This window comes from Gymnodraco acuticeps, unplaced genomic scaffold (genome assembly GCF_902827175.1).
Source record: "Gymnodraco acuticeps unplaced genomic scaffold, fGymAcu1.1, whole genome shotgun sequence".
Taxonomy (NCBI): Eukaryota; Metazoa; Chordata; class Actinopteri; order Perciformes; family Bathydraconidae; genus Gymnodraco; species Gymnodraco acuticeps.
Window position 1 is genome coordinate 486,559 of NW_022991154.1, and position 27,452 is coordinate 514,010.

At 42.9% G+C, this 27,452-nt stretch overlaps 2 protein-coding genes across 2 annotated transcripts; one reads left to right on the forward strand and one right to left on the reverse strand.

Annotated features, from left to right (window-relative positions):
• Positions 1-260: 260 nt before the first annotated feature.
• Positions 261-27,452, reverse strand: LOC117560544 (complement factor H-like). Its single transcript, XM_034237454.1, has 7 exons — positions 27,247-27,452; positions 26,878-27,057; positions 26,449-26,554; positions 5,345-5,421; positions 4,501-4,692; positions 3,239-3,418; positions 261-608 (listed from the first exon to the last, which is right to left on the reverse strand). Exons 1-7 carry the CDS (start codon positions 27,314-27,316, stop codon positions 418-420), a joined length of 996 nt encoding a protein of 331 aa, XP_034093345.1. The 5' UTR covers positions 27,317-27,452; the 3' UTR covers positions 261-417.
• LOC117560540 lies at positions 12,126-15,533 on the forward strand. Its single transcript, XM_034237450.1, has 2 exons — positions 12,126-12,147; positions 12,929-15,533. The coding sequence occupies exon 2, from the start codon at positions 13,541-13,543 to the stop codon at positions 15,053-15,055; it is 1,515 nt and encodes a 504-aa protein (XP_034093341.1). The 5' UTR covers positions 12,126-12,147; positions 12,929-13,540; the 3' UTR covers positions 15,056-15,533.

Here is a 27,452-nt window from a genome sequence, read left to right on the forward strand (position 1 = left end):
GACATCTCTACAGCACACCAAAACGATACAGACTGATAAAGTGCATTACAGGAGCGAAGAGAAATATGTATTTCTGTTTTCTGGGGAACTGCTCCTTAAAAACTGTTGAAGAAACATTCATGGAAAATTATCTTTATGTTTAAGGACAATCATTATTAGGAAACTTGGCCCAGTTTGGTCCTTTATTGTGCTTTATTAATATTTTGGATATCATCATGAAAGATAAAGAGTTCATCTGATAAATAGAGGCAGACATCTGACCAAGTCAACATATTTGTTTTATTAGAATGACCACACAGAGCACTGGGTTACACACACTTGATTAGGAAAGAACTGGTCTAACTCTTTACTTTGGTTAATCATGTACATGTTTGTCCAGCTAGTTCATGGTCATCACATCCAGTTGCCTAAAAAGCTTTAGTGGCAAGTAGGAAGGAGGATCACACCATCATTACATTTCTGACGCATGTCCACTGCGCCGTCGTGTCTTCCACTGGTACACCTGAACTCGATTGTATCATCAGGTTTTGAATACAATTTATTCTGTTGAACATGTCTGAAGTCAATATGATGTGTAGTCATGTCTTGGCTATTCACAGTGCAGGGTTCTGCAAGAGAAAATGGATACACAGCATATTGTTAATACTTAAAAGTCATTCAGAGGGGCGGGTATATTGTTAATGGCATATGACTACGCCACCAGAACCCTGAGGCGGGCAGGGAAGATAGTGGCCAACCCCTCCCACCCTGGACACAAACTGTTCACCCCCCTCCCCTCTGGCAGGAGGCTGCGCTCCATCAGGACCAAAACCTCTCGCCACCTGAACAGTTTCTTCCCCTCTGCTACCGGCCTCTTAAACAAGGCCCGGCCCCACCACTGACACTTTACCTCAGCCACAACGTAGACTCTATATGCATTACATTAATGCACACAATGCTCAAATACTGCTTACTGCACATATTCTTAGTTCTATATTTTATAATTCACTCCACTCTATTTCACTGTAAATAACTGCTTTATTTAATTTAATTTATTTGTATTGCTATTTAACTATATTTTATTACAGTGTCCTTAAAGATTTTTTGTTTTATATTAGATTTTTTTTGTTTTATATTTTATGTACCATGACATCAAGTCAAATTCCTCGTATGTGTGAACCTACCTGACAATAAACCCGTTTCTGATTCTGATTCTGATTCATACAGTACGTACTGCAAATATATTTAGGGCTCGAAAACTATAGTCCAAAATGTAATCAGTATCTTGTTCTGTTACAATACTCAACATTCAAAGCCTTACTAGCTAGCATACTGGTAAACAGACAGGAAGTTATATTGCCTTATACCAAAAACCTCACAGAATAAAAAAATCAGGGGCAGATCTACGGGGGGGGGCAAGGGGGGGCAGCTGCCCCCCTAACTTTTGTTTCCCTAAAACTGTACTAAAATAAACCTACACTATTTCCACAAGCTTCTCAAGCAACAAAACAAGCATTATATTAGTTAAAAGTGAATCATTTTAAATATAATTTTAGGCCCGATAAAAACGCAGCTACGGCCCTGCATTAAACTGCGGAGCGGCGTTCACACAGACCGCGGCTCACACCGCTGCAGAGAGGGAGTGAGCTGTCCCAGCACCTATGGATCAGCTTCCCCTGGGAGCATTTCCCTTTCCACTAGTTTTGTTTTTACTAAGGACGAGAGCTTGAAACTAAATATTAATAAAACGCTGCCGTTTGAATCGATAGCGTTTAACAGACGGGCGCTGTTTGGGGCGTTACGTTACAAAATACTACGCAGACAGCGTTAGCTGGGAGATCGATCACTTTGCTAAACTACGCGGTAGCCTACTATTAAATCCACGTAAACTACACATCACAGCAATGAGGCCAGATCAATGAAACCAGGATACATCCTTTACTGTAAAAACTGGATCCAAACACAGCTGCCTGTGTGCGCTTGATCAATACTTTCTGATGTTATATGATATGCTACATATTAGCTAGGCTACATGGCCCTAACGTGTAAAGTTATACAAGCATTTGTACCAGTGCTTTTCACAAGTAGACTCTTGCAGGCCAGAGTATAGGAGTGATTCAACAACAACACAAAGACATATGAGAAGTGATCAGGACGAACAGAAAGAGGAAAAGAGAGTTCACTGAAGAGACCAGGAGGGTCAGAGCAGGAGGAAGAGGAGGAGATGAAGAGACCAGGAGGGTCAGAGCAGGAGGAGGAGATGAAGACATTAGTGAAGAAGAAGAAATGTATGTGAGGAATAAAGATGAAGTATCAGAAAGAGGGACAGAGGCAGGGATCAGGAGGCAGATGAAACTCCAGCTGGACCACATGGTATGTTCTTATTCTCCTTACATATTCCATCACAGCAGCACAATCTAGCAGCTCTTAGTATTGACAAATATTGATTGAAATGTGTTGCTGCACAGGTCACCTTCAGCTCTCTGAAGAGATGGGTGATGTCATTTGTGTACTTAATTATAAATTGAAATGTTGAGCTTGTCAATCTTAATCTGAAAATACAAAAACTGAAATATAGGTAAGAGAAGAAACTGACACTTTTCTGATGTAATTCCCTCAATGCAGATCACACATGGACTGATCCATTATTTTAATAGGAGGGTAAATGATATGGCGTGACGGGGTTGAAACAAACTGAGGGACAATATTGCAATTTCATAGATAATTCAAGTATTTTTTCAGAATTTATTTTTGATCAGTTAAAGTTGATAAAGCATATGATTATATTAGCAGCAACATTTTGGGATAATTGGCCATTTTGATTGGTTTGATATTAAATTAATATGTAATAATGCTTAGTGAGGACATACAAATATGTCTGTCTAATACTAAGAAAACCAATTTTTTAAAAACAAAATATATATTTAGTTGTACATTGTAATGCAAAAAAACCTGTTCCATTAATTCATTGCTTTAAAATACATTTTGTAATTTCCTTTCATTTAAAATGGTTGAGGTAAGCTTGGTGGACTCAAAGGGCACCCGATTGTTTGTCTGAACACCTTGTTTCTCTTGTGCATTAAGAACACTTGTGTTAGGGCATGAATTAACCATAAATAGGTTATATACAGTATAAAATACCACGTACTGTCCGCCCTCCCATGCCACCCTGGCATGACCTCTTGCCCCCCCTTTTCCCCCCCATGTAAAATGTTCTAGAACCGCCACTGAAAAAAATGTAAATGAAATTGTAACTTACTGAGGCATCTCATCTGTCCAATCCATTCACCATTGGTGCAGGTTTTGTGAGGATCACCCTGCATTTTGTAGTAATTCGGACAGATGTATTTAACCCTGTCTCCGTGCCTGTTCCTGTGTCCAACAGTTCCCTCAATGTCTCCATCTTCAAGGGGTGTTGGTCTTCCACAACCCGAAAGAGCTAAAAGAATGTAAAAAAAAAAACCACACAAATAAATAAACAATCTTAGGGTTTAGAAGTCTGTAAACATACTGTACACACTGCCATTTTACTAGGTTCACTTAGCTTAAATCAAATACAGTCTATTGTCACAGCTCTGCAACAAACCATACCGTAATGCAAGTTTTAATGTTCAGGTCATGAACAAGGCGGAAATATGTCCAGATTGCAGTGTATTTTATGAAAGTTGAGTCACCATGAAACAGTCAGAATAACTACTCTATACTAAAAGAAAGACGTTGATGTATTGTAAAGCAGCAAGAAAGAAAAGATTCATCTCCACATGTTGGGAAGGGAGCACTCCACTGTCCGTTTGCTAAGCATGTCACTTCTGCATTCCCCAAAAGAGTGTCTCCATTTTCATGGCAACTAAACCTCAACTTTTCGGGGTCTGTGTCGAGGTGTACATTGTCAGATACACCCGTGACTTTGCATTTCTCTGTTTGGAGAAGAGAATCTGGTCAATCAAGAGTTTGTACAGCATAAACAATAGAATGACCTAAGATCTGAGTTTTTGGATTTCTTTTTTTATATTGGAACCATATAGATGTACAGAAGAGTATGTTGGATGTTTGATTTTAATGAGTCTATAACGAGCATTTTTAAGCCAACAATAAATCACATTAGGGAGGTCGGAAATAAACAGCACTGACTGCTAACTGAAGTAACAGTTATAGAATAGCTATAGTAAACAAAGTTAACTCAAAGATAATTACTAATGTCAATGTCAGCTCGTTTCTACTGCCGCCAAGGGACACATTTTTTTTTATATGGTAGGTTTAGTTATTGGTATAGACAAAATATATTGCAGATTCTTGAGAGGACATTATGCTGAAACATTTCTGTAATTATTGATCACCAAACTTTGAGCTTAATGTTAATGTATCTGATAAGTTAACATTCATCTTCTGTATCGCTAATACAACTTTGCAGGTGATGTCTGGGTGAAATAGAAATCAATATTGTCAAATGAAAAACTTAGTGTCAAACATATAAAAAGTATTTACCTAGATATAGTACACAAAATACTTTTTTTATTTTACCTTCACAAGTTGGGAATGCATTGTCCCACTGTCCATCTTTAAGACATATCAGCCTTGAGCTGCCATTCAGATATTTCCAAGGACCGTCACAGCTGAATTCGAGGAAGCGGTCAGGAAGTATGGAGTCATCATTTTCTGGAATACCTTTTACAATGAACCCTCCATCTGCAGGCGGGAGTTCGCAGCTCAAAGCTGAGTAAACACAAACACTCAGTTAGGTCAATGAAGGAAAATAAAACAAAGTGTGTAAAACACGTTTTAGTAAACCCAAAATACAATGTGAGCCTGAAAATAAGACTAATATTTTCCTATGACCATCACTGTAATCATTATAGGTTAGAAACAACGTTTTGAATGTCATTGTTGTATCATCAACAAGTTGCAATTGAGGTAAGACAGTGAGAGGCACGGACCACAAAAAAAGCTTTGGTGTTGCAGTTGTGAAACATAACACATCACATAGATAATCCAAAATGAACCCCAAAAATCTAATCTGAATGCATTGACGCTTGGATGTTTTATACCGAAATGCACCTTGGGAGTTGTGTTAACCTCTCTCCCATTGTTTTTACTACAGTCTTGTACCATCAACTTTTTATCAAAGAAACACATACTTTCTAGTTGTTGATCTTTGGTTCTGAGGATTCAACCGGGAGAGTTTTGTGCCAACTGAATCCTTTAACATTAACGCAGGGCTGCCTACTAAGATACCGAAGAAGCACCCGTGCTTTAATAAAATAAAATCTTTCTTTTTAAATAACCATGAAAAGAACTGTAGCAATGAAGTTGATAGTAATCGACAGAACGTTGAACAATATTGTTGCTGTGTTGTTACCAGACTTACGATCACATATTGGCAAGTGATTGGTCCAATTGTCCAGGAAACAAGTCCTGGTGTCATGCTTACTCACCATCTGATACCTGTAATTAAACAGTACAATAAAGGTTTACATGCTGAGATGAACACCATCAGATAAATAACCAAGGGTTGCAAAAACAAAGTGCCCGATTAATATCTCTTTATGTGCTACTGTATCACTCTATCACTATTAAAAAAGACAGTAGTTATGTGTTGTGTAACCAGGGTTGGGTTGTAACGGAATAGGCCTACATGTAACGGCGTTACGTAATCAGAATACAAAAATCAAGTAGCCCAACTGTATTCAGCTTGCGTTACATTTGAAAAACGAGTAATCTGATTACAGTTACTTTCGTAAACCTGAAGTGAATACATTTTGGATTACTTATTGGAATTATTGGTGGAAAGATTTCCTCACAACATTTAATAGTCATTATTAAAGGTACAGCCGAATCATCACAGCGCACAACAACTTTTACCGCCGCAGATGGACCAAAAAAGGAAGCGTTTGAAAAAAAAGGGGCGGGTCCGCTCAGTGAAACAATAACAGAGTGATTCTACAATTTAGGGTACATTCCATGTCCATTGATGTCAATTGATGATAATTATAATTATTCTTTCTATTTTCTTCAAAAATATCATATTTTGCCTATTATTGGAAAGCATGTTATAATATCACACAAACATTATGTGCATCCTATACTTAGTTTAGCTTGAAATGTGTCATGATGTTCTTAAATTGACAGTTTTTGCTCTGTCCGTTTTTCAGTGGAGGGTGTCTTGGTTTTAAAATAATGAATAAAAACCATTAACCCTTTGGAGTCGACCGTCACGCCGGCGTGATCAGATCACATGACCTGTTCAAGTCGGTGCCGCATAAAAACAACAGTCCGGACAACATTGCCGTGTGTTTCTGTCGAAAGTACTGGCTTGAAACTATATCCCAGTCTTTGTTTCATGCAAAAAGACCCAGTAAACACGGAGATACGATAATATAAAGTTAATGCATTTCAAAAGTATAGAAAATGGAAGCACATATTTGAATATCTTCGCCATATTTGATCATTTTACGAAACGGAAAATACTGGAAACTGTAGATCCTGCTCAACAGGATGTATATGTGTATTTCTGTCAAAAGTACTGGCTTGAAACGATATGCCAGTCTTTGTTTCATGCAAAAAGACCCAATAAACACGGAGATACGATGATATAAAGTTAATACTACTATTTCAAAAGCATGAATAATGGAAGCACATATTTTAATATCTTCGCCGTATTTTATCATTTTACGAAACGGAAAATACTGGAAACTGTAGATTCTGCTCAACAGGATGTATTTACCAGGGAGGGGGTGAGGGAATCAGGTAAACGGAATGATACGAAGCGAGACGAAAAGAGACGAAGAGGGACGGCGGGAACCGAAGAGAGACGGCGGGAAATGGAGAGAGACGAAGATATACGAAGACAGGTGGCGGGAGACAAAGAGAGACGGCGGGAGACTGCGATTGAAGTAAAGTGACAGACAAACATTGACAATTTAGATATAGTTAGATAGATTTCCTCTCTGAAGAACCAGCACCTTACCGTGGTAGAGAGGTTTGTGTGCCCTGATGAACCTGGGGGCTGTGTTGTCTGGAACCTTGTGTTCCTGGTAGGGTTTCCCATGGCAAATTGGTCTCAGGCAAGGGGCCAGACTAAGATTGGTTCAAAAGACCTCATGAAAGACGATACAAGAAGTGAGGATACCCGGCCCGGAGGAAGCCCGGGGTCCCCTTCTGGAGCCAGGCCCAGAAGGAGGACTCGTCGGCGAGCGTCTGGTGGCCGGGCTTGCCACGGAGCCCGGCCGGGCCCAGCCCGAAAAGGCAACGTGGGCAACACCTCCGCTTCTCCGTCCCGCGGGCCCACCACCTACGGGAAACATCAATGGGGTCGGGTGCGCTGCCAGAAGGGTGGCAGTGAAAGCGGAGGGTCTCGACGGACCAGACCCGGGCGACAGAAGCTGGCTTTGGGGACGTGGAACGTCACCTCTCTGGGGGGGAAGGAGCCGGAGCTTGTGCGGGAGGTGGAGCGTTACCAGTTGGATCTGGTTGGGCTCACCTCTACGCACAGCGTCGGCTCTGGAACCTTACTTCTGGATAGGGGTTGGACTCTATTCTTCTCCGGAGTTGCTCAAGGTGTGAGGCGCCGGGCGGGTGTGGGGATACTCACAAGTCCCCGGTTAGGTGCTTCGTTGTTGGAGTTTACCCCAGTGGACGAGAGGGTCGCCTCCCTACGCCTGCGGGTTATGGGGGGGAAAACTCTGACTGTTGTGTGTGCTTATGCACCCAACAGCAGTTCAGAGTATACGGCCTTCTTGGAGACCCTGGAAAGAGTCCTGTATGGGGCTCCTGAAGGGGACTCTTTAATCTTGCTGGGAGACTTCAACGCACATGTGGGCAATGATGGAGACACTTGGAGGGGCGTGATTGGGAGGAACGGCCCCCCTGATCTGAACCGGAGTGGTGGTTTGTTACTGGACTTCTGTGCTAGTCATGGATTGGCCATAACAAACACCATGTTCGAACATAAGGATGCTCATAAGTGTACGTGGTACCAGAGCACCCTAGGCAGAAGGTCCATGATCGATTTCGTTATCGTATCATCGGACCTGAGGCCGTATGTTTTGGACACTCGGGTAAAGAGAGGGGCGGAGTTGTCAACTGATCACCATCTGGTGGTGAGTTGGGTCGAGTGGCGGGGGAAGCCTCTGGATAGACCTGGTAAGCCCAAACGTGTAGTTCGGGTGAACTGGGAACGTCTGGAGGAGGCCCAAGTTCAGGAGGCCTTCAACTCACACCTCCGGCGGAGCTTTTCGGGCATTCCTGTGGAGGTTGGGGACATTGAACCAGAGTGGTCGGTGTTCAAAGCCTCTATTGCCGAAGCCGCGGCGGGGAGCTGTGGTCTCAAGGTCCTAGGTGCCTCAAGGGGCGGTAACCCTCGAACCTCCTGGTGGACACCGGTGGTCAGGGAAGCCGTCCGACTGAAGAAGGAGGCCTTCAGGGATTTGTTATCCCGGGGGACTCCCGAGGCAGTTGCAAGGTACCGACAGGCCCGAAGGGCAGCAGCCTCATCCGTGGCTGAGGCAAAGCAGCGGGTGTGGGAGAAGTTCGGAGAAGACATGGAGAAGGACTTTCGGGCGGCACCAAAGTTGTTCTGGAAAACTGTCCGACACCTCAGGAGGGGGAAGCAGGGAACCATCCAAGCTGTGTACAGTAAGGATGGGACGTTGTTGACCTCAACTGATGGAGTGTTAGGGCGTTGGAAGGAACACTTTGAGGAACTCCTGAACCCGACAACTCCGCCCTCTATGTTAGAGGCAGAGCTGGAGTATGACGGGGGATCAACACCAATCTCCCGGGGGGAGGTCACTGAGGTCGTCAAACAACTCCACAGTGGCAAAGCCCCGGGGGTGGATGAGATCCGCCCGGAAATGCTGAAGGCTCTGGGTGTTGAGGGACTGTCATGGTTGACACGTCTCATCAACGTTGCGTGGAAGTCGGAAACAGTACCGAAGGAGTGGCAGACCGGGGTGGTGGTTCCCCTATTTAAAAAGGGGGATCAGAGGGTGTGTGCCAATTACAGAGGCATCACACTACTCAGCCTCCCCGGGAAAGTTTACTCTAAGGTACTCGAAAGGAGGGTCAGGCCGATTGTCGAACCTCAGATTGAGGAGGAACAATGCGGATTCCGTCCTGGTCGTGGAACGACGGATCAGCTTTTTACTCTCGCAAGGATCCTGGAGGGGGCCTGGGAGTACGCTTATCCGGTCTACATGTGTTTTGTAGACTTGGAGAAGGCGTATGACCGAGTTCCCAGGGAGTTACTGTGGGAGGTGCTGCGGGAGTATGGGGTGAGGGGGGTCTCTACTCAGGGCCATCCAATCTCTGTACTCCCAAAGCGAGAGCTGTGTCCGGGTCCTCGGCAGTAAGTCGGACCCATTTCCGGTGAGGGTTGGCCTCCGCCAGGGCTGCGCTTTGTCACCAATCCTGTTTGTAATATACATGGATCGGATTTCGAGGCGTAGTCATGGGGGAGGGGGTCTGCAGTTCGGTGGACTAAGGATTGCACCACTGCTTTTTGCAGATGATGTGGTTCTAATGGCTTCATCGGTCTGCGACCTTCAGCACTCACTGGATCGGTTCGCAACCGAGTGTGAAGCGGCTGGGATGAGGATCAGCACCTCCAAATCTGAGGCCATGGTTCTCAGCAGGAAACCGATGGACTGTCCACTCCAGGTAGGGAATGAGTCCTTACCCCAAGTGAAGGAGTTCAAGTATCTCGGGGTCTTGTTCTCGAGTGAGGGAACAATGGAGCGTGAGATGGGCCGGAGAATCGGAGCAGCGGGAGCGGTACTGCAGTCGCTTTACCGCACCGTTGTGACGAAAAGGGAGCTGAGCCAGAAGGCAAAGCTCTCAGTCTTCCGGGCCATTTTCGTTCCTACCCTCACCTATGGTCATGAAGGATGGGTCATGACCGAAAGAACGAGATCGCGGATACAAGCGGCCGAGATGGGTTTTCTCCGCAGGGTGGCTGGTGTCTCCCTTAGGGATAAGGTGAGAAGTTCGGTCATCAGGGAGGGACTCGGAGTTGAGCCGCTCCTCCTTCGCGTCGAAAGGAGCCAGTTGAGGTGGTTCGGGCACCTAGTTAGGATGCCACCTGGGCGCCTCCCTAGGGAGGTGTTCCAGGCACGTCCAGCTGGGAAGAGACCAAGGGGTAGACCTAGGACCAGGTGGAGGGATTATATCTCTTCGCTGGCCTGGGAGCGCCTTGGGATCCCCCAGTCAGAGCTGGTTGATGTCGCCAGGGAAAAGAAAGTTTGGGGCTCTCTGCTGGAACTGCTACCCCCGCGACCCGACCACGGATAAGCGGGAGAAGATGGATGGATGGATAGATAGATTTAGAGTTTTGAAGATTCAACTATAATGAAGAGAACTCTGAACGTGAGTCAAGCTATAAGCTTGTTTTTTGACATGGAGGAGGAGGAGGAGCCTGTGATGTTGCCCTCTGTTACCTCATTCACACCAACGCAACTCCAGTTCAAGCTCCGTGCTAGAGCTTTTCAGGTTCAGAACCAGTTCTTCGGTTTAGCTCTGGCTCTTTTCACACCGCCCAGAGTCCGACTGGTAATGCGTCGTTGCGTCATCGTTTGCGTCATGACGTAACCGTTTGCGTGCCTGCTTCATAAAGCCAAACCGCGCGGATGAAATCAGTTGCATTCATTTCTTATGGCTCTATCTGCAGCTTTTCCGGAGTCATTTCTGTGATTTAGTTATATTCTTATAAAAAAGTGTACTCGTGTCAATAAAGGTTTTTTTAAAACACAACTGCTTCCGAGGTCGGTCTTATTTCTTAAGGTGGACTGAACCATGAGTGTGGAGTAACGTTGTATCTTTCATTTACATTAACTGTAACCTTCACCCAGGTATTTAACAGCTGTTCTCAAATAAACACGTGAAGTAAAGTTTAATATTTATAGTTTTATAGATTTATAATGAGAGGTGATCAACGTGAATGCTCAGGTTCCACCTTAACACGCAGACACGTTGCTTCACCGTGAGCAGAAACCTTTATACAGTCTATGGCTGAAACTCTTGTTAAGTTTCTCCATCATTGTGTACAAACTGGATAAAATGCGGGCTTTTTGTTGTTGTTCAGGAGTTGATCTGTCTATGCCCCTGCCCCCGCCTCGACGTAAGCGTGACGTATGTGGTGCTTTTGCTCTGGCCGGACCATTTTTTGGTGCTTGAAACGAACCGGATTCCGGAGCTAAGAGGCTGCTCCACTGCGGTGTGAAGAGGAAAACCCGGTGCTTTTCAAGCTCCAGCTCCGAACCGGCCCTGAAACACCGTTGGTGTAAATGAGGTAAGAGTCGTAGTTGACAGAAACTGCTTTGAAGCGTGGCACAGATAAAGACAGAAAAAACAGATTTTTGTACATAATGTGTATATATATATATATATATATATATATATATATATTTGTATTATATTTATAATAACACTTTTGCCATATCAGAACGAAATCACATGTACATTATTTAAGCTTTTAAAGTTAGTTTTGTTGTGCCTACTGTGTCACTGTTGACAGAACTTGAGAAACGAGGGAAAAAAGCCTATGGATTCACCTGTTATTTGTTCATAACATTTGTATATAGGTTCATGCTACCTAAATCAAACTTTCACATTATCATAGTGACATCCCATGTATATATTTCCAGCTTTCAAATGGTTTCGTTGTGTATGTTTGTGTTACCTATATGAAAAATAATATCATTTATCAAAATCTGTTTTTACGTTTTTTTGTGATTTTGGGTCCAAAATGTTCATATAGTATCTCAAAATGACAGAAATAACTATCAGGTTATATAGGTGAGGTTGTCCTTAAAAAAAAGATACCAAACATTGACATGCCAAACATTTCTTAATGGGGTTTAGTAAGACAAATCAAAAGTATGCGAAAACGGCCAAATTAGCCCTGGACTCCAAAGGGTTAAAGTAAATAAAAACTATTATTCATTTATTTCAAAAGTATAAATACTAAAGATTAATCATATTTTTTTAATTGATTTCCTCCTTTAAATAATTTAAATAATTTAAATATCTTAATATATGAATGTCCGCAAAAGTTCTGTCAACTATGTTACAAACAGAACTCCCCCCTTTAACTCAAAAATGGTTTGTCCCAATACTATGTCACCAGCATCACATGATGCCATGTTCCTCTTTGGCTGACATTTTGAACACACTGTGGTGAGTGTCCTCTAATTTTTTACAATATTCTATGTATAATAGCACATTGTCAATGAGTATATTAACTGACCATCAACAATGTTACGTACATTGTTATGGTTTAAAGTTGTTTAATGATTTTAATTCAATGATATGTTCAAATGTGATGTTAACCTGTTCAAGAAAATGACATGTGGTCATCCAGGCAAGGCCTACCATTGAAATGATGGGTCAAAATAGGGAAATTGTCAACTAGGTTACCTGTCAACTGAGTTACTGGGTAACTTAGTTGACAGGTAACCTAGTTGGCAATTTGTATGACATGTAGACGTCATTACACAGCATTATCATTCTACATATGTCCAACACACTTTTTTATCCAATTATTTAAAATAGATGTCAGCAGCTGAGAAACAGCGGAGATACAGGGCTCGTCGAGATGCTGATCCTGCAAGAAGGGCAGCATATTTAGAGAAGCAGAGAGAGGCATGGCACAGGTTCAGATCAGAAGGAAAGGTGAAAACAGTGGCAGAGATGAGTGACAGAGATAAAAGAAGCAAGAGGGCCTATTGGAGGAAGGCACAGCAGAGAAGCAGAGAAAGATAGCACAGGCTTGACAACTTAGCTACACCACCAGACAGTCCAGACAGCCAAGTTGAAGTTGTCCATCAACCTCAGGAAACAAGGTAGAAACAGGTTTATGTTTTCAACAGGAAAATTGTGTAACAAAGTAGAAGGTTTCCATTAATATGCTGTATACACAGCACATTATCTGTAACGTAATTTATTTTGTTTATTTCAGACAGAAAAAAGCTGGAAGAAAAAAGGCCAGGAGAGAACACTCAAAATTACACAGAGAAATACAAAAACTGAAACATTTGCTCGGGAAACAAACCAAAAAAACAGACAAACTACGCAAAAGACGATGTGCGGTCTCAGAGTCCCCGGCATCAAAAACAAGGCGACTGCTACACAATGTCCCTGTTTCTGGCGAAGTACGGAGATCATTGCTTGTTCATTATGCCCTCATGGCCAACATCAAGGACGCCTTTGCCACCACAAAAAGGAGAACACACAGGCAGGCAATGTCACAAATTCTAACTGGGTGGATCCTTAAAAAGTATGGATTACAAAAAGAAGTTCGTACAGCACTACACATCTCCAGAAAGAGGAACAAGAATCCTGCTCAAGGCAATACAAAGTACCGAAGCCTATGCTTCCGAATTCAAGACAGCGTCATTGCTTACCTGACGAGGGATGAAAGCAGCCGATTGACAGCAGGTAAAGCACAAACAATCACCAGGCAGAAGATAAAGAAACAGAAGAGGTTTTTAATCATACCCTGAGAAACCTCCACAGGAAATTTCTCACTGAACATCCTAATTACAATCTCTCTTACTCCTTGTTCTGTCGTATGCGTCCCTTCTGGGTAGTTAACCGAACACTTGCAGACAGACAAACCTGTCTTTGCAAGGTTCATGAGAATCTTTCCTTTCTGGCTGAAAAGCTTCACACTCTCAAGTTAATTAGGAGCGTGGACATGGAAGACCTGACATCATCAATAAGCTGCAATCCAAATTCAAAGGACAGCATGTACAACGAGTGTCCCCACTGCAAAGGACAGGAGTTTGCCATAGCAGCAGAAGTTAACCTTCAGGCAAATGTCGAACTCACTCAGTGGTCAACTGAAACAGTCATCAGAGAAAAGAAAAACAAAGATGGTAAAAAGGACAAGGTCCCCATGAAAATCACTGTGAAGAAGAAAAAGGACATAGTGTTGGCGGATCTGCTGGAGATGTTTCAAGGCCAATTGAGACATTTCAAACGGCATACATTTAACATTAAAAGCCAGTTCACCCACTACCGTGAATTAAGAAAAAGCATGACCAACCAAGAATGCTTGATTCATGTGGATTTTTTGGAGAACTACTCATGTAAGCTTGCAGCAGAAATCCAGGCAATGCACTTAGCCCCAAACCAGAAGCAAGCAACGCTCCACACAGGAATTCTTCATGTTGGTGGGACAGCAGAGCACATGTGCTTTGGCACAATTTCGGCATCAAAGGAGAAAGGCCCACCTGCCATTTGGGCACATTTGTCCCCCATCCTGGATGAAGTGAAGGCCTCGTATCCTTCTGTCGAGGTGGTGCATTTCTTCAGTGACGGTCCATGCACGCAATACAGACAGAAGGGAAACTTCTTCCTCTTAAGCACAGAGCTGATGAACCGTGGTTTCAAAAGGGGGACATGGAACTTTTTTGAAGCAAGCCATGGGAAGGGTGCTCCAGATGGAGTGGGAGGCCTCCTGAAGCGAATGGCTGACAGGCTTGTTAGCCAAGGTCATGACATCCCTTCAGCAGAACATCTCTACAGTGCTTTGGTTAACAGCGGAACAGTTAGGGTGTTCTACAAAAGAGAGAATCTTGTGGATGAAGCAATTAACAAGATGCCAAGTCATCTGCCAGCAGTGCCTTCAACTATGCGTATCCACCAGGTGGTCACAGGGGCACCAGGAGAGATCTTGTATCGAGATGTAAGTTGCCCTTGCACCGCCAGACAAAGTTATGAGTGTCGCTGTGATGACACTCATACTTTTAGTTTTGAGGTTCAGCAAACGACCCCTTCGCTGCCTCAAGCACCTAAAGGCAACAGCAAAGAGAATGAAAGGCTGTGGGGTCCTGATTCAATTGGCCAGTGGTGTGCCCTTAAATATGATGAAGACATTTACCCAGGAGTCATTCAGGAGGTCATGGACACACATGTGCAGGTAAAGTGCATGCACGTTGCCGGAGTCAACCGGTTCTTCTGGACACTAAGAGAGGATGTGCTTTTGTACCCTTTTGAGGACATTTTGAGAGTGATTCCTCCTCCAAAGTCAGTGACCTCACGCCACGTGGAGATTGACAAAGACATCTGGTCTAGTTTCTAAAAGGTCCAACTGAATGTTGCAATTGAATAGTACTGTTCTGTTGAATATTAATGTTACTGTACTATTCTTTAATATTTCGTTTTTCGGTAAGGCTTCACTTGGACCCCTGTGCTGGTTTGAACCCATTACAAAACCATTACTTTAAAAACTGTTCTTTATTTGTTCCTCTACTGTGGGTTTGACCTTTGTCTGACATACAAGTCACTTTTGATGAAACCGTCAAATTTCTTAATGTAAATGTAAACTATTTAGACTGTTCTGTAGGAATTGAATTAGAAATGAATTCTGAATGTCTGAATTAGAAGAAATTGTTCCAACCTGATCAGAGGGAATGTTTAATTTGCACTGTGTGATTTTTTGTTTTGCTTGTTAGTACATTTCAAATGTAATGTATTTTGTATGAATTTGGTGTTTCATAATTGAATTAATTGAAAGTTTCAATTTAATTTTGCACTTCTTCCTTGAAATAAACATAGTGCTGATGGTTAATAATGTGTCCAGTCAACTATGTTATTTGCGTCAAATGTGTGACTTTCATTGTCAACTATGTTGCACCTCATTTTTTCAAATTTAAAATATATAAAATAGTGCTTCTGATATCCTTTATAGCATAATGTACATCTACACAGGTTGGAGTTTTACGTGACATCTCTTAAAACTATCAAAATGACCTGTATGGTAGTTTTATAATAGAAAATATCCCTATCCTTAATGACAGTGCTGAACATATTACATGAAAAAACAAAACTTTAATACAATTACTTTTGAATCTTTTAAAAATCTTTGGATATATGGTAGAATAGACTCAAGAGCCTTTCAAATTGGATTTTACTTGAAGTGCAGGACTTAATGAAATGATTGTAATGACATCAAGTTTGTCCGTAACATAGTTGACAAACTGAGTAGTGAAAACATCCTTTCCCTTCAAATAAAAAATAAAATAAAAAAAGTTTAAGCTTTGCTAGTGGATATGTTACACTGAGGAATATACTAACTTGAACCACTGATTGTTCTATTGAGAAAGATAACTTTTTTTTTACAGTTTTGTTGATGTGAAATGTACCCTAAATTATAGAATGACTCAACAACAAAACATGGAGGAACAAAAGTCTGCGTTTAAGTCATGTGTGTGTGTAGAGGTGTGTATGGTTAAAAACACATCAGCCTGCGGTCGCTCTTTAGCCTTATGATTCTGAAGATAAACACAGCGAGGCGGTGCGTGAAAGGCACTGCACGTTCGTCTTCTCAGAGGCTGCCTCCTGGTGCTGCAGAGATTTCATGAAGTGAAGGAGGTTTTCCTTCTATAAAAGAGCTGTGGGCAGCAGATAGGCCTACTGTGAGTGTCACGGACATTAATTCATAGACCAAGGCAGACTGGTGCACAGAGTCTCCTGTTTTGCCAATCCGGTGCTTAAACAAATATAGCTCTACACCCCTGGCCGACATGTCCTTAAAATGAAGTCAGAGTTCGACATTTTAATTAATGTCCTGCCAACACTGGCAGGACAGAATGCCCGTTCTAAGCCGTGTCCCTCACTTCTCACATCCCAAGCTGCATCCCCAAAAAGTGTATTATGTTGTTACATCGTTTCAGATGTGATGTTTCAGTTGTGCTCTTGATACGCCATTAAAACAGTAAAAACACGTTCAGTTTCCTTTTGCTTTTTTTGTCTACTGTAGATCATTCTCATATGATTAAGTTTGTCCTTTGCAGGCCACCGTAGCTGGTACGCCACACGGTGACGTGTTAAGGTAATAGGCATTCAGTTGTTAGTCGGCATGCAACGTACATGTTCACTGTACATGCTGTGGTCATAAATAAAGCCACCACTTGCCTATGCATTGTGTATTCCTTGTACATACACACATGCATGTATTAAGAAGTATTGACAACTTCTACATGGTGTCAGAAGCAGTGGCGAGCCGTCAGGGCCCTCTAGGCCCTCTGTGAGGGCCTAAGATATTCTAAAAAGTAATATTTGAAAACATTAAAAAAAACATTTTTTTTTAAATATTATTTTTTATATTTTTTTGTTGTTACATTTTTCATTAGTTTTACCAAAATAACTTGATTTAATTGTATTTAAAATAATATTTCCAAAGAAATGAATCCTTCGAATCTGCCTGTTCAGTTTCTGTTGGAATGTGAAGGGTTAAATGCCGTCTCTGCGAGTTACGGCCCGTCTACACTACAGGCGTCAACAAATGCTTTCAACGCTTCGCCCATTCATTTGAATGGGGTGACGTAGGATATTTTCAAACTTCGCCGAACTGCATTGTGGGTAGCATGGCAAGGCGTTGCAAGCATCGCGAGCGTCTATCGGCGTCAAAAGTTGAACAATGTTCAACTTTTGAGGCTCGATGCTTGCTCGAAGCTGGCGTCAGCCAATCAAATCCCGTTTTTGCAATTCCCGCCAGTACAAGCGCTAGCCAATCAAACCGCGTGCAAGCTGGGAGAGCCAGACCGCAGTTAATTTCCTCATATTCCAAACGAGAAATTACGGGAGCAAATCACCCGGTTCTTTCCGACCAGAACTATTTACCGGGATACAAACCGGAGGAACCAGGCATGGAGGGAGGTGGCAGAGACAGTGGGTGAAACTGGTAGGTTTTCGCCTGTTTGGGGATTTTATATCCAGTTTACTTCGTTTTAACATTGCTATTGCTTTGTATGTCGGGGGCGGGAGATTCATGTGATTGGTTGTTGGTCGCCTTGGGCGCGAGAAATCGCCAAGCCTCAGACACGCCCAGCTTCAAGCTTTTTCGATGCCTGTAGTGTAGACGGGCCGTTACTGTGAAGACGGGAGAGCTTGTTGGTCCCTCTCTACATTCACAGAGGGCCCGCTATAGTAACTCAACGAGAGAGTAATGTCAAATGACAGTACAATTGACCAATCATATCTTCCCTCTAAATGGGCGGGCTTTATTTTCCCGGACTTTATGACAAGTTCTGCCCGCTGTGAGGTCTATGCAAGTGGTGCAGTGACGCGTCCTAAAACCCGGAAGTAAGCTGCGCTCGGATTCCCTCGACAGAAAGCAGTGGGATTTCTCCATAGGATTTTGGAAAATAGCTTGAAATAAGGTCTGTGGAAAACGAACCTGTTAGATAAATGCACGTTTTGTTCAGCCGGATAATATCCACATGTCTACCCTAGTTTTATTATTTTCGAATCATAGATAGATGATTAGCATAGTTTGTTCATGATGGCTCACTTCAGTGATAGTGATGATGACATCGTTGCGAAATTATTAATCGAGTCATTTTCAAAATTGAGTTAGCCTACAATGATAAACTGGAGTGGCAAAGGATCAGCTGAATGACCCGCAAGTGCTTCATCCAATAGGACAGGAGGATGGACTGTGTGTTTAAGTGATTTGATCATCAAAGGTAGGCCTAAGTCATTTTCAATGTGGGCCGCCGTGCCGACTTAATTCATTTGTAATTGTTACTTGGCTGTGGGTGCCCTGTCATGATAGGTGTTTATATAAATGGTGTTGTTCTGTGTGGTAGAGGGTCGCTGTCATTGATGCGTTTTGCACCCCGGGCCGCTGTTTTGATATTCCGCTGAAGTATACGCTGTGACGTAATATCGCTTCTTTTCTTTCGAGGGAAGGGGGGGGGGGGGTCAGAGGGCCTAGGTATAAAAGTCACGGCTCGCCACTGGTCAGAAGACGGCACGAGCCTCTCCTCTCGTCTGGAGAATTTTTTTTCCACGGACCGTGCTAACGCTAACTAGCTGGCTGAAGCTAGCCCCAGCTACAATGGCGGATGGATTTCGCCGTCCGGACCCTGTTACGTTTGAAGAAACGTCGCGGAGAGCTGGCGGATCTTCGAGAGGGAATATGAAATCTTCATCGCCGCAGCGCACCCAGACAAGGCTGCCAGGACTAAGGCTTACATCCTCCTCAATCTCGCTGGACCAGAAGCCATTGAACGTGAACGATCCTTTATGTATGCAGCTGAAGTGCGCGTGCCAGGCCCCGACGGTGCGGTGATCTCCCCAGCTGAATCAAGGGAGGACCCAGACTGTTTGATACGGAAATTCAGTGAAATATGCAACCCTCAACATAACAAAATAATGGAAAGGCACAAGTTTCATTCAAGAAATCAGAAGCAAGGTGAGAGTATTGAGTCATTCATCAGCGATCTGAAGATAAAAGCTAAAAGTTGCCATTTTGGAGATTTAGCTGAGGAACTAATCTGTGACAGAATAGTATGTGGCATAATCAATGATTCTTTAAGAAAAACTCTGTTGAGAGACAGTGAACTGACACTTGCTAAAGCTGTTTCAGTCTGCCGTATACACAAAATGACAGAGGAAAGCAGCAGGACGTTAGCCGTTCAAGCTACCAGTGTTGATGCAGTGAGACCTGTTTCTAGCAGAAGGTATACAGCCAAAGCCACAGTCACTCACTCACTCCCAGAGCATCTCTAACTGTAATAATTGCGGAGGCAGCCATGCAGCAATGCGAGAAAAGTGTCCAGCTTTCGGGCAAAAGTGCCATAACTGTGAAAAAGTTAATCACTACAAAAAATGCTGCAAGTCCAAACCACGCAGCTACAGTCATTCAAATAGAAATAATCACGTGGATGGCGTAGATATCGAAAGACGTGTTAATAGTTAATAGTGTTAATCCTCAAGCTAAAGACAAAGAAGAAGGATTTGTTACAATTCACATTAATGGCATACCAACTGAAATGAAAGTTGACACGGGAGCTAAATGCAATGTGTTGTCTCAAGAAACGTTCACACAAGTGACCAATGGCGAGCAACTTGTGAAGCAAGAGACTGCTATAAACCTTGTTGCTTATGGAGGAAGCAGGATTGAGACCAAAGGCCTGGTCACACTGCCTTGCTGCTTAAAGGAGCAGCACCAGAATATTAACCGAATATTTTCCGTCTATGACGGATTTTTTTTAACAATGACGGACAAATCTGAAAGCAGTCCGTCATTTTGACAGATTAGAACAAACTCGGAACAGCGCCAAAGTTTCCCCGCAGCGAGGCTCCGGTGTTATGCCGTGTTATGCATGCCCTCCAAAAAGGAAATCATACCGTTTCCAAACCTAACTGTGCCGTACAAATCATTGAAATGTCTGTGAGTTTTGGCTTTACGCTGTGCACGCTCCCGCGAGGTGCAGCAGCCATGCATAACACGGCGCATGTGAACTGTCTCCCCCCCGTTGACAGTTCACGAGCATGCTTCCCCCATCCCCCTTCGTCAGAGTTGTGTAAAGGCCGACGGGTAATTCTGGATTTTGACAGAAGTTTTACGATCCTGTCCGTCAAAATGACGGGCAGTGAAAAAGTCTAGCGCAACCTCTGAGCAGCACCATTCGTTGCCTTTCTTCATAGTGAACAAAGATGTGCAGCCACTACTGGGATTTCGGGCATGCGTAGACATGGGAATTGTCACATTGAGCAAAGATGTCCACCAGATCACTACGGAAAGCAACACGGATTTCACCACACAGACACTCATGCAGTACAAAGACATGTTTGATGATGAACTTGGAGAACTACCAATCACTTACTCCATGACAGTTGATCCTAGTGTACAACCTGTGGTGAGACCTGCCCACCGCATTCCTATTGCAATGCAAGACAGAGTTAAAGCTGAACTTAACCGCATGCAAAACATAGGTGTCATTATACCAGTTACTGAGCCCACAGACTGGGTCTCATCTATGGTGGCAGCACACAAAAAAGACAAGCAGGAAATAAGACTGTGTATCAATCCACAAGACCTCAACAAAGCGCTGAAAAGACCACATCACCCTATGAGAACAGTAGAAGAAGTTGCAGCACTGATGTCAGGAGCAAAAGTGTTTTCTGTGCTAGATGCTAAAAGCTCTTTCTGGCAGATACGTCTCGACAAGAAATCCTCCATGTTGACAACCTTCAGTACTCCATTTGGGCGGTACAGATTCCTACGGATGCCCTTCGGCATTAGCTCTGCTAGTGAGGTATTTCAACGCTCGATGGAACAGCTGTTTGCAGGTTACCCATGTTCTGTCATCGTTGACGACATCATCATTGGTGGCCGCGGAGTTGCTGAGCATGATGCCAACCTCAAGAAGGTGCTGGAACGAGTGAGAGAAGTCAACCTGAAGCTGAATCCAGCCAAGTGCAAGTTTCGCCTGGATCATGTAGGATATGTAGGTCACATTCTCACAAGTGAAGGCCTAAAGGCAGACCCTTCTAAGACAGATGCAATCACTAACATGCCAGTCCCCACAGACGTTGTCTCACTACAGCGTTTCCTCGGTATGGTTAACTAACTCGGCAAGTTCATCCCGAACTTCAGCGACATCGCAGCACCACTGAAAAAACTCATCCACAAGGACACTGCATGGTGTTGCTTCCAGCAGCATCAGGATGCATTTGACCTTCTTAGATCATGCTTATCAAGTCCACCTGTTCTGTCATACTATGATGTCAAAAGACCAGTCACGCTCACCTGTGATGCGTCATGCTACGGACTTGGAGCAGCGTGCATGCAAGATGGCAGGCCAGTAGCGTTTGCATCACGCACCCTCACTGACACAGAGACGAGGTATGCACAAATTGAAAAAGAACTGCTAGCTGTCGTGTTTTCCTGTACAAAATTCAAAGACTATGTGTATGGAAAGCCTGTAGTGGTGGAGACAGACCACCAACCTTTAGTGACTATCTTAAAGAAGCCCATCCACACAGCCCCTGCCCGTCTGCAGAGAATGTTGCTCCGGCTGCAGAGCTACGACATCAGTTTGGTGTACAAAAAGGGCAAGTATATGTATGTAGCAGACACTCTTTCACGTGCCCCAACCCAGAGATGTTCACAAGTCTTTTTTTGCAAGTCCAAGTCAAGTCTCAAGTCTTTGGTCACAAGTCCAAGTCAAGTCTCAAGTCTTTGTGGGGTGAGACTTGATCAAGTCTCAAGTCTTTGGTCACGAGTCCAAGTCAAGTCTCAAGTCTCTAAAAAGTCTCATGTCTCTTCTGGTTGTAATAAGCCTTCTATTGTCTGCTGCTATCCAGTCTGTTAAGAATACTGCACAGCTATATCTAAGAAATTCAAAGCATTTACTGTATTATTATCACTCCTATATCTATTAGCATACAGTATCAGTACTGATTAGTTGTTTGTTATATGATCACTTTAAACAGGCTATTGCAATGCAATATGAGGAAAAACATCACACTTTAGCTAAATGCAAACAACTTATAAGCAAAACACTTCAGAATCAGAATCACAAATACTTTATTAATCCCCCGCAGGGAAACTGTGTTAAAAGTACTTAAGAGTAAACATTTGTTCTATGCCATTTGCAACTAAAAAACTATTGCTGCAATATTATCTGAAATATACTGAACTGGTGATATTAAAAAATGACCTGTTCCAAAAGAGATATCTACCATTAACACCATTTACCAGCCAAATGCTGGTAAATCATGCAAGTGGCTGGTACTGTATGTTGCACGCACCAGCCACAAATAACAATGGCAATCTATTGAGTGGCTGGTAACAGTTCAACATTCACTAGGCTAGCCATTTGTCCAGTGGACAAAAATGTTAAAATGTGACCTCTGCAACCGTATTGTTTAATTACACTGGGTCTCTAATTACATATTTTAAGTCTACTATAAATAAACATATTCCTCTATCCTCTCACTCAAACCCAGTGTAATGGTAACCTGATAAACCTGTAACATTAACGTTACGTGGTCAACAATAAACCTGTAACCTGCCTATAAACCGACAGATGTATTTATGTATGTAACTATGTATTTTTCTACGTTTAACGTTAGCCAGTAGATGGTAGCAGCGGAACGTAATGATTAACGTTACCGACCTTTTTTATGTCATGTCAAGAGTTGGATGTCAACGCCACTCAACGCAAACAAGTGTGACAAGCAAACATTCACTCCTCTTTTCAAATATTCAATTACAAAGCTAGTAGCAAGCTAAGTTAACATTACATAGCTGATGCTGAGCTAAACATGTTTGCTAACCGTCTATATGCGTTAATGTGACTGACCTCTCCGGGTGAGTTTTCAAGTGCCTGATGAAATTTGACGTTGTTGCACCAGCATCCTTGATTTTAATATTGCAGACTTTGCAGTGTGCGCTCCTTTAGTTGGTGCCGCCGGCGTTTTGTTCGAAGTTTTTATAGTTGAACCTAATTACAAGCGGTACAGCTGCAGGTGTGCCGCCGGTCGCCATGGTGTTACCATGATGTTAATGTTAAAGGTGGGGTAGGTAAGTTTGAGAAACCGGCTCGAGATACACTTTTTGTTATATTCCATGGAATGCTCTTAACATCCCGATAGCCGGCCCGGCTAAAGTAACTGGATGGCCTACCTGCCTGTCAGCCTCCCATCGGGGCACAAACTTATCTCGTGCCCTCATTGGTCATGTGTGCGTTCGTGTGTGTTGGAGGAGGGGCTCTGTGAGGAAGTGGCAGATTTTCTCCGGTTGTGTATTTTCAAATTCTAGCGATCTCGAGCCGGTTTCTCAAACTTACCTACCCCACCTTTAATACGCCAAAAATAGAAAATACAATGATTGTTCACGATTCCCAAAACACGAGTCCAAGTCGAGTCCGAAGTCTTTTGAGCAGGAGTCCAAGTCAAGTCTGAAGTCTCTGTGTGTGCGACTTAAGTGCGACTCGAGTCCGAGTCACAGACTCGAGTCCCCATCTCTGCCCCAACCGCACAAACATCTCAAAGCCCTGCTGAAAATGATGCTTATGAAGTTATGTCTGTGAGCTACATCTCCACAGCCCACCTGGAAGAACTCAGAAAGCACACAGCAGAGGACGAAGATCTGCAAGCCCTCAGTGCAGTCATTAATAGAGGATGGCCCATCCGACAGAATCAGCTCCAACCTGTCTCTTCTTTCCCTACAGAGATGAAATGACAGTAGAAGAGGGAATTGTCATGAAAGGCCACAAAACTGTTATTCCTCAGTCCCTGCACAGAGAGTACATCAAAATAGTGCACAGAGGACACCCCGGCATTGAAGAAACCAAACGCAGAGCAAGAAGCATCATCTTTTGGACAAGAAATGTCTAGAGACATCACTGAGGAGTTGCTCTCATGTGCAGTGTGCAACAGCACCAGATCCCATCAGTAAAAGGAGCCCCTCCAGCTTCATCCTGTGCCAGATCTCCCATGGTCCACAGTGGCAACAGACATCTTCGAGTGGCATGGAAAACGGTATCAGGTGCTGGTTGACTCATACTCTGGCTGGTTTGAGATCGACCTTCTCCGGGATGTGACCTCATCAACTGTGATAACTAAATTGAAGAGACATTTCTCTGTTTTCGGCACACCACACACACTCATCTCTGATAATGCTGGACAGTACGCCAGTCAGCATTTCAAGGACTTTGCAAAATAGTGGGACTTTGTTCACATCACCAGCAGTCCTGAATACCCACAGTCAAACGGACTAGCAGAGAGAGCAGTTCGCAGTGCAAAACAGTTGATGGAACGTTCACACAGAGATGGCACAGATGTCTTCCTCAACCTGGTAAATCTCAGAAACATTCCCCGTGATCTAACGTTAGGCTCTTCTGCTGAACGCCTGATGTCGCGACAAACACGTGCAGCCATCCCTGTGAGTACCAAACTGTTACAGCCAAATCCAAAAGATGCACAACTAATCAGAACACAACTCCTCAACAAGCGGCTCATCCTAAAGCGCCACTATGACATCTCAAGTTCTCCTCTGAAACCCCTGGCAGAGGGACAAGTGATCAGGATGCAGACCCCAAAAGGATACGATCGGCTTGGCGTTGTCAAGGAAGTGAGCGAGAAACCACGCTCTTACATAATCCAAGCCAACGGGACTTCATACAGACGGAATCGTCGTCACATCATTCCTGTTCCCGAGCCGTCGCCCCAGCAACAGCAGCCTCAAGATTTCGACCCTCACAACACCGACCCCTCTATGATGGACTGTGTACCCCACACACCACAAACACCTGAGAGAAACAGCAGGCTGACACAGAACAGTTCCCCTTCACTACCAAGACACACATCACATTTCCCTTGCAACAACAGTGACACACCATACATAACACGATCAGGTCGCACATGCAAACCAAACCCTAAATATGTGCAGTAACACTGTTGGACAATCTTGTTAAAGTGATATGTTTAGTCATTTCCTTTTCCTGTTACCTGGTAAGGTATTTAGTAATGGTTTATTGTTTGTGTCACCAAATGCTAAAGGAATGTTCAATATCATCTGCCTTAAATGTTATTTACTTTCAGATAGAAACATCAGCTAAAGAGAAGGGATGTAGATCATTCTCATATGATTAAGTTTGTCCTTTGCAGGCCACCGTAGCTGGTGCGCCACACGGTGACGTGTTAAGGTAATAGGCATTCAGTTGTTAGTCGGCATGCAACGTACATGTTCACTGTACATGCTGTGGTCATAAATAAAGCCACCACTTGCCTATGCATTGTGTATTCCTTGTACATACACACATGCATGTATTAAGAAGTATTGCATTTTCTAAATTGAAGGTTGGCTCTTCATAGGGAACTTAAATATAGTTGGGGAAAGTATGTTTTGGCATAATCTTGACTAAAACAAACAGATGCCATTCAAGTACACTTAAATATCCATGCCATAGCACACTGCTTACGGCATGGCTATTGAGACCACACAAAGGTTCGCAACAGGCTCATAAATGTGAGGGCAAACCTAAGGCTCTTTGAGCCATACATCCTCAACAAGGCTGGACAGTAACACTGAAGAGGAAGACTCAGAGTTGGATGTTGATGAGGCCCATGAAGAGCCCGTTGACTAAAAGGGTTTAGCAAAAATGCAGAGGATTGCTTGAAGGGAGATGTGCATGTTTAATGGGACTTTTTGGAGGGAGAAGGGCTCTTTTCATTTAACATTTTGAATGGGACTTTGTGGGGATTTTTGGATGGGGGGGTGCATTTTTGTTCATTTTTTAATGAGTGGAGTTGGGGGGGATGAGTATTATTTAACTCAACATTCCTGTTTTCGTTCTTCAATGAAACAAATAATTGTTCAATAAAATAATTAAAACTTGTTGTGTTCTACTTAAAAAAAAAAATCTGTTGAAATGTCATGTTTTTTGTTAAATTTTGCATCGAATATTTCCAAAATTCCCCAGCTTAACTTTCCTAGAAACTTCCGGAAATTCACCGGAAACTTTCAGCCCCTTTGCAACCCTAGTTATAACACACTATAAAGAAGGTGAGAATACATTTGTATTTGTCACTGTGACTCTTCTTGTGAAACCTATGACCAAAAACACATAATTTTAAACAATTGTAATCAGGTGACATACAGTATGTCTTAAGGCATCATACATACAGACACACATACGTGTCTATTTTATGAATCATTCCATGAGCACTTACCCTTCATTACAGAAGTATTTAATTTGTGTTCCAAAAACAAGCTCTTCTCCGTGGATGATTTGATAAAAGCCATTGGGAGTGTCGTCAGGGAGTTCACATGGCTTTACTGAAAAAAGAATATTCCTTAGCACAGTTTCTTAATAAATGTAACATTATCCCTGTTTTGATGTTTGATATTTTAATTGAACATGAACGCAAATTGACTGGGTGCTTCCAAATGTTTTCAGATACTATGGACAATCAAGTGTATGCAATTACAGTTGTGTCAATAAAATGTGAAACTACTCTGAGCCTGAAGGAAATAATGTAACATGTCTTTATAAAAATGAATTTCAGTTTTTAAAGGATTTATATTTGTTATAAACTGATGACAGCCGTCACTGAAGTGGTAACAGAAAAATGACTCAAGAAGAAAGCTGTTTAACTCACAGTTGCAACTTCCTTTCCGGAGTTCATGCCACTCTTCGTTTGTACATACGTATTTGATGGTTATACCTGATATATAACCAGTTTCACAAGCGAAATGTATCACGTTTCCTTCTTGGTACTCAGCTTTTTTGGTCTCGTCAACCACATGGGCATGAGGAATGTGTGGGACCTTTGGACATGCTAACAAACAGCAACATGGGAATGCAAGGATTAATTGGACATGTCTTAAAAATGAGGATATAACTTTACAGTACACTGTAATATTAAAAAGTCAACATCACATCCATGAACTTCACCCCCTCCCTTTAACCTGTATTCTGTTTCTACTAACGAAAAGCAAATATATATATAAAAAAAAGTCTGTCTTACCATTCTGTGATAAGGTAACCTCCACACTCCCCCACAGTTGAAGAAGCAAGAGGATTAGAGACAATTGCATTTTGAGGAGCAGCCGTGCAGAGACAAAGTCTAATTGAGACTAACTTCTTTGACCAACTCTGTCTTTCTGTGTTTGTCCCCAGCCACAGTCGTCGGGGAGTACCGAGGGTCAGTGGGATTGCACAAGGCTGTATGAA

Bases quoted from the DNA above. Each gene is read 5' to 3' on its own strand.
- LOC117560540 (XM_034237450.1), top strand. From the start codon at position 13,541: ATGCGTCCCTTCTGGGTAGTTAACCGAACACTTGCAGACAGACAAACC.
- LOC117560544 (XM_034237454.1), bottom strand. From the start codon at position 27,316: ATGCAATTGTCTCTAATCCTCTTGCTTCTTCAACTGTGGGGGAGTGTG. The intron at 5,422-26,448 runs GTAAGTGCTCAT...GTTTAATTACAG, and splicing joins AAATACTTCTGTAATGAAGG to GTATCAGATGGTGAGTAAGC. The intron at 4,693-5,344 runs GTAAGTCTGGTA...GTGTTTACTCAG, and splicing joins TCACTTGCCAATATGTGATC to CTTTGAGCTGCGAACTCCCG.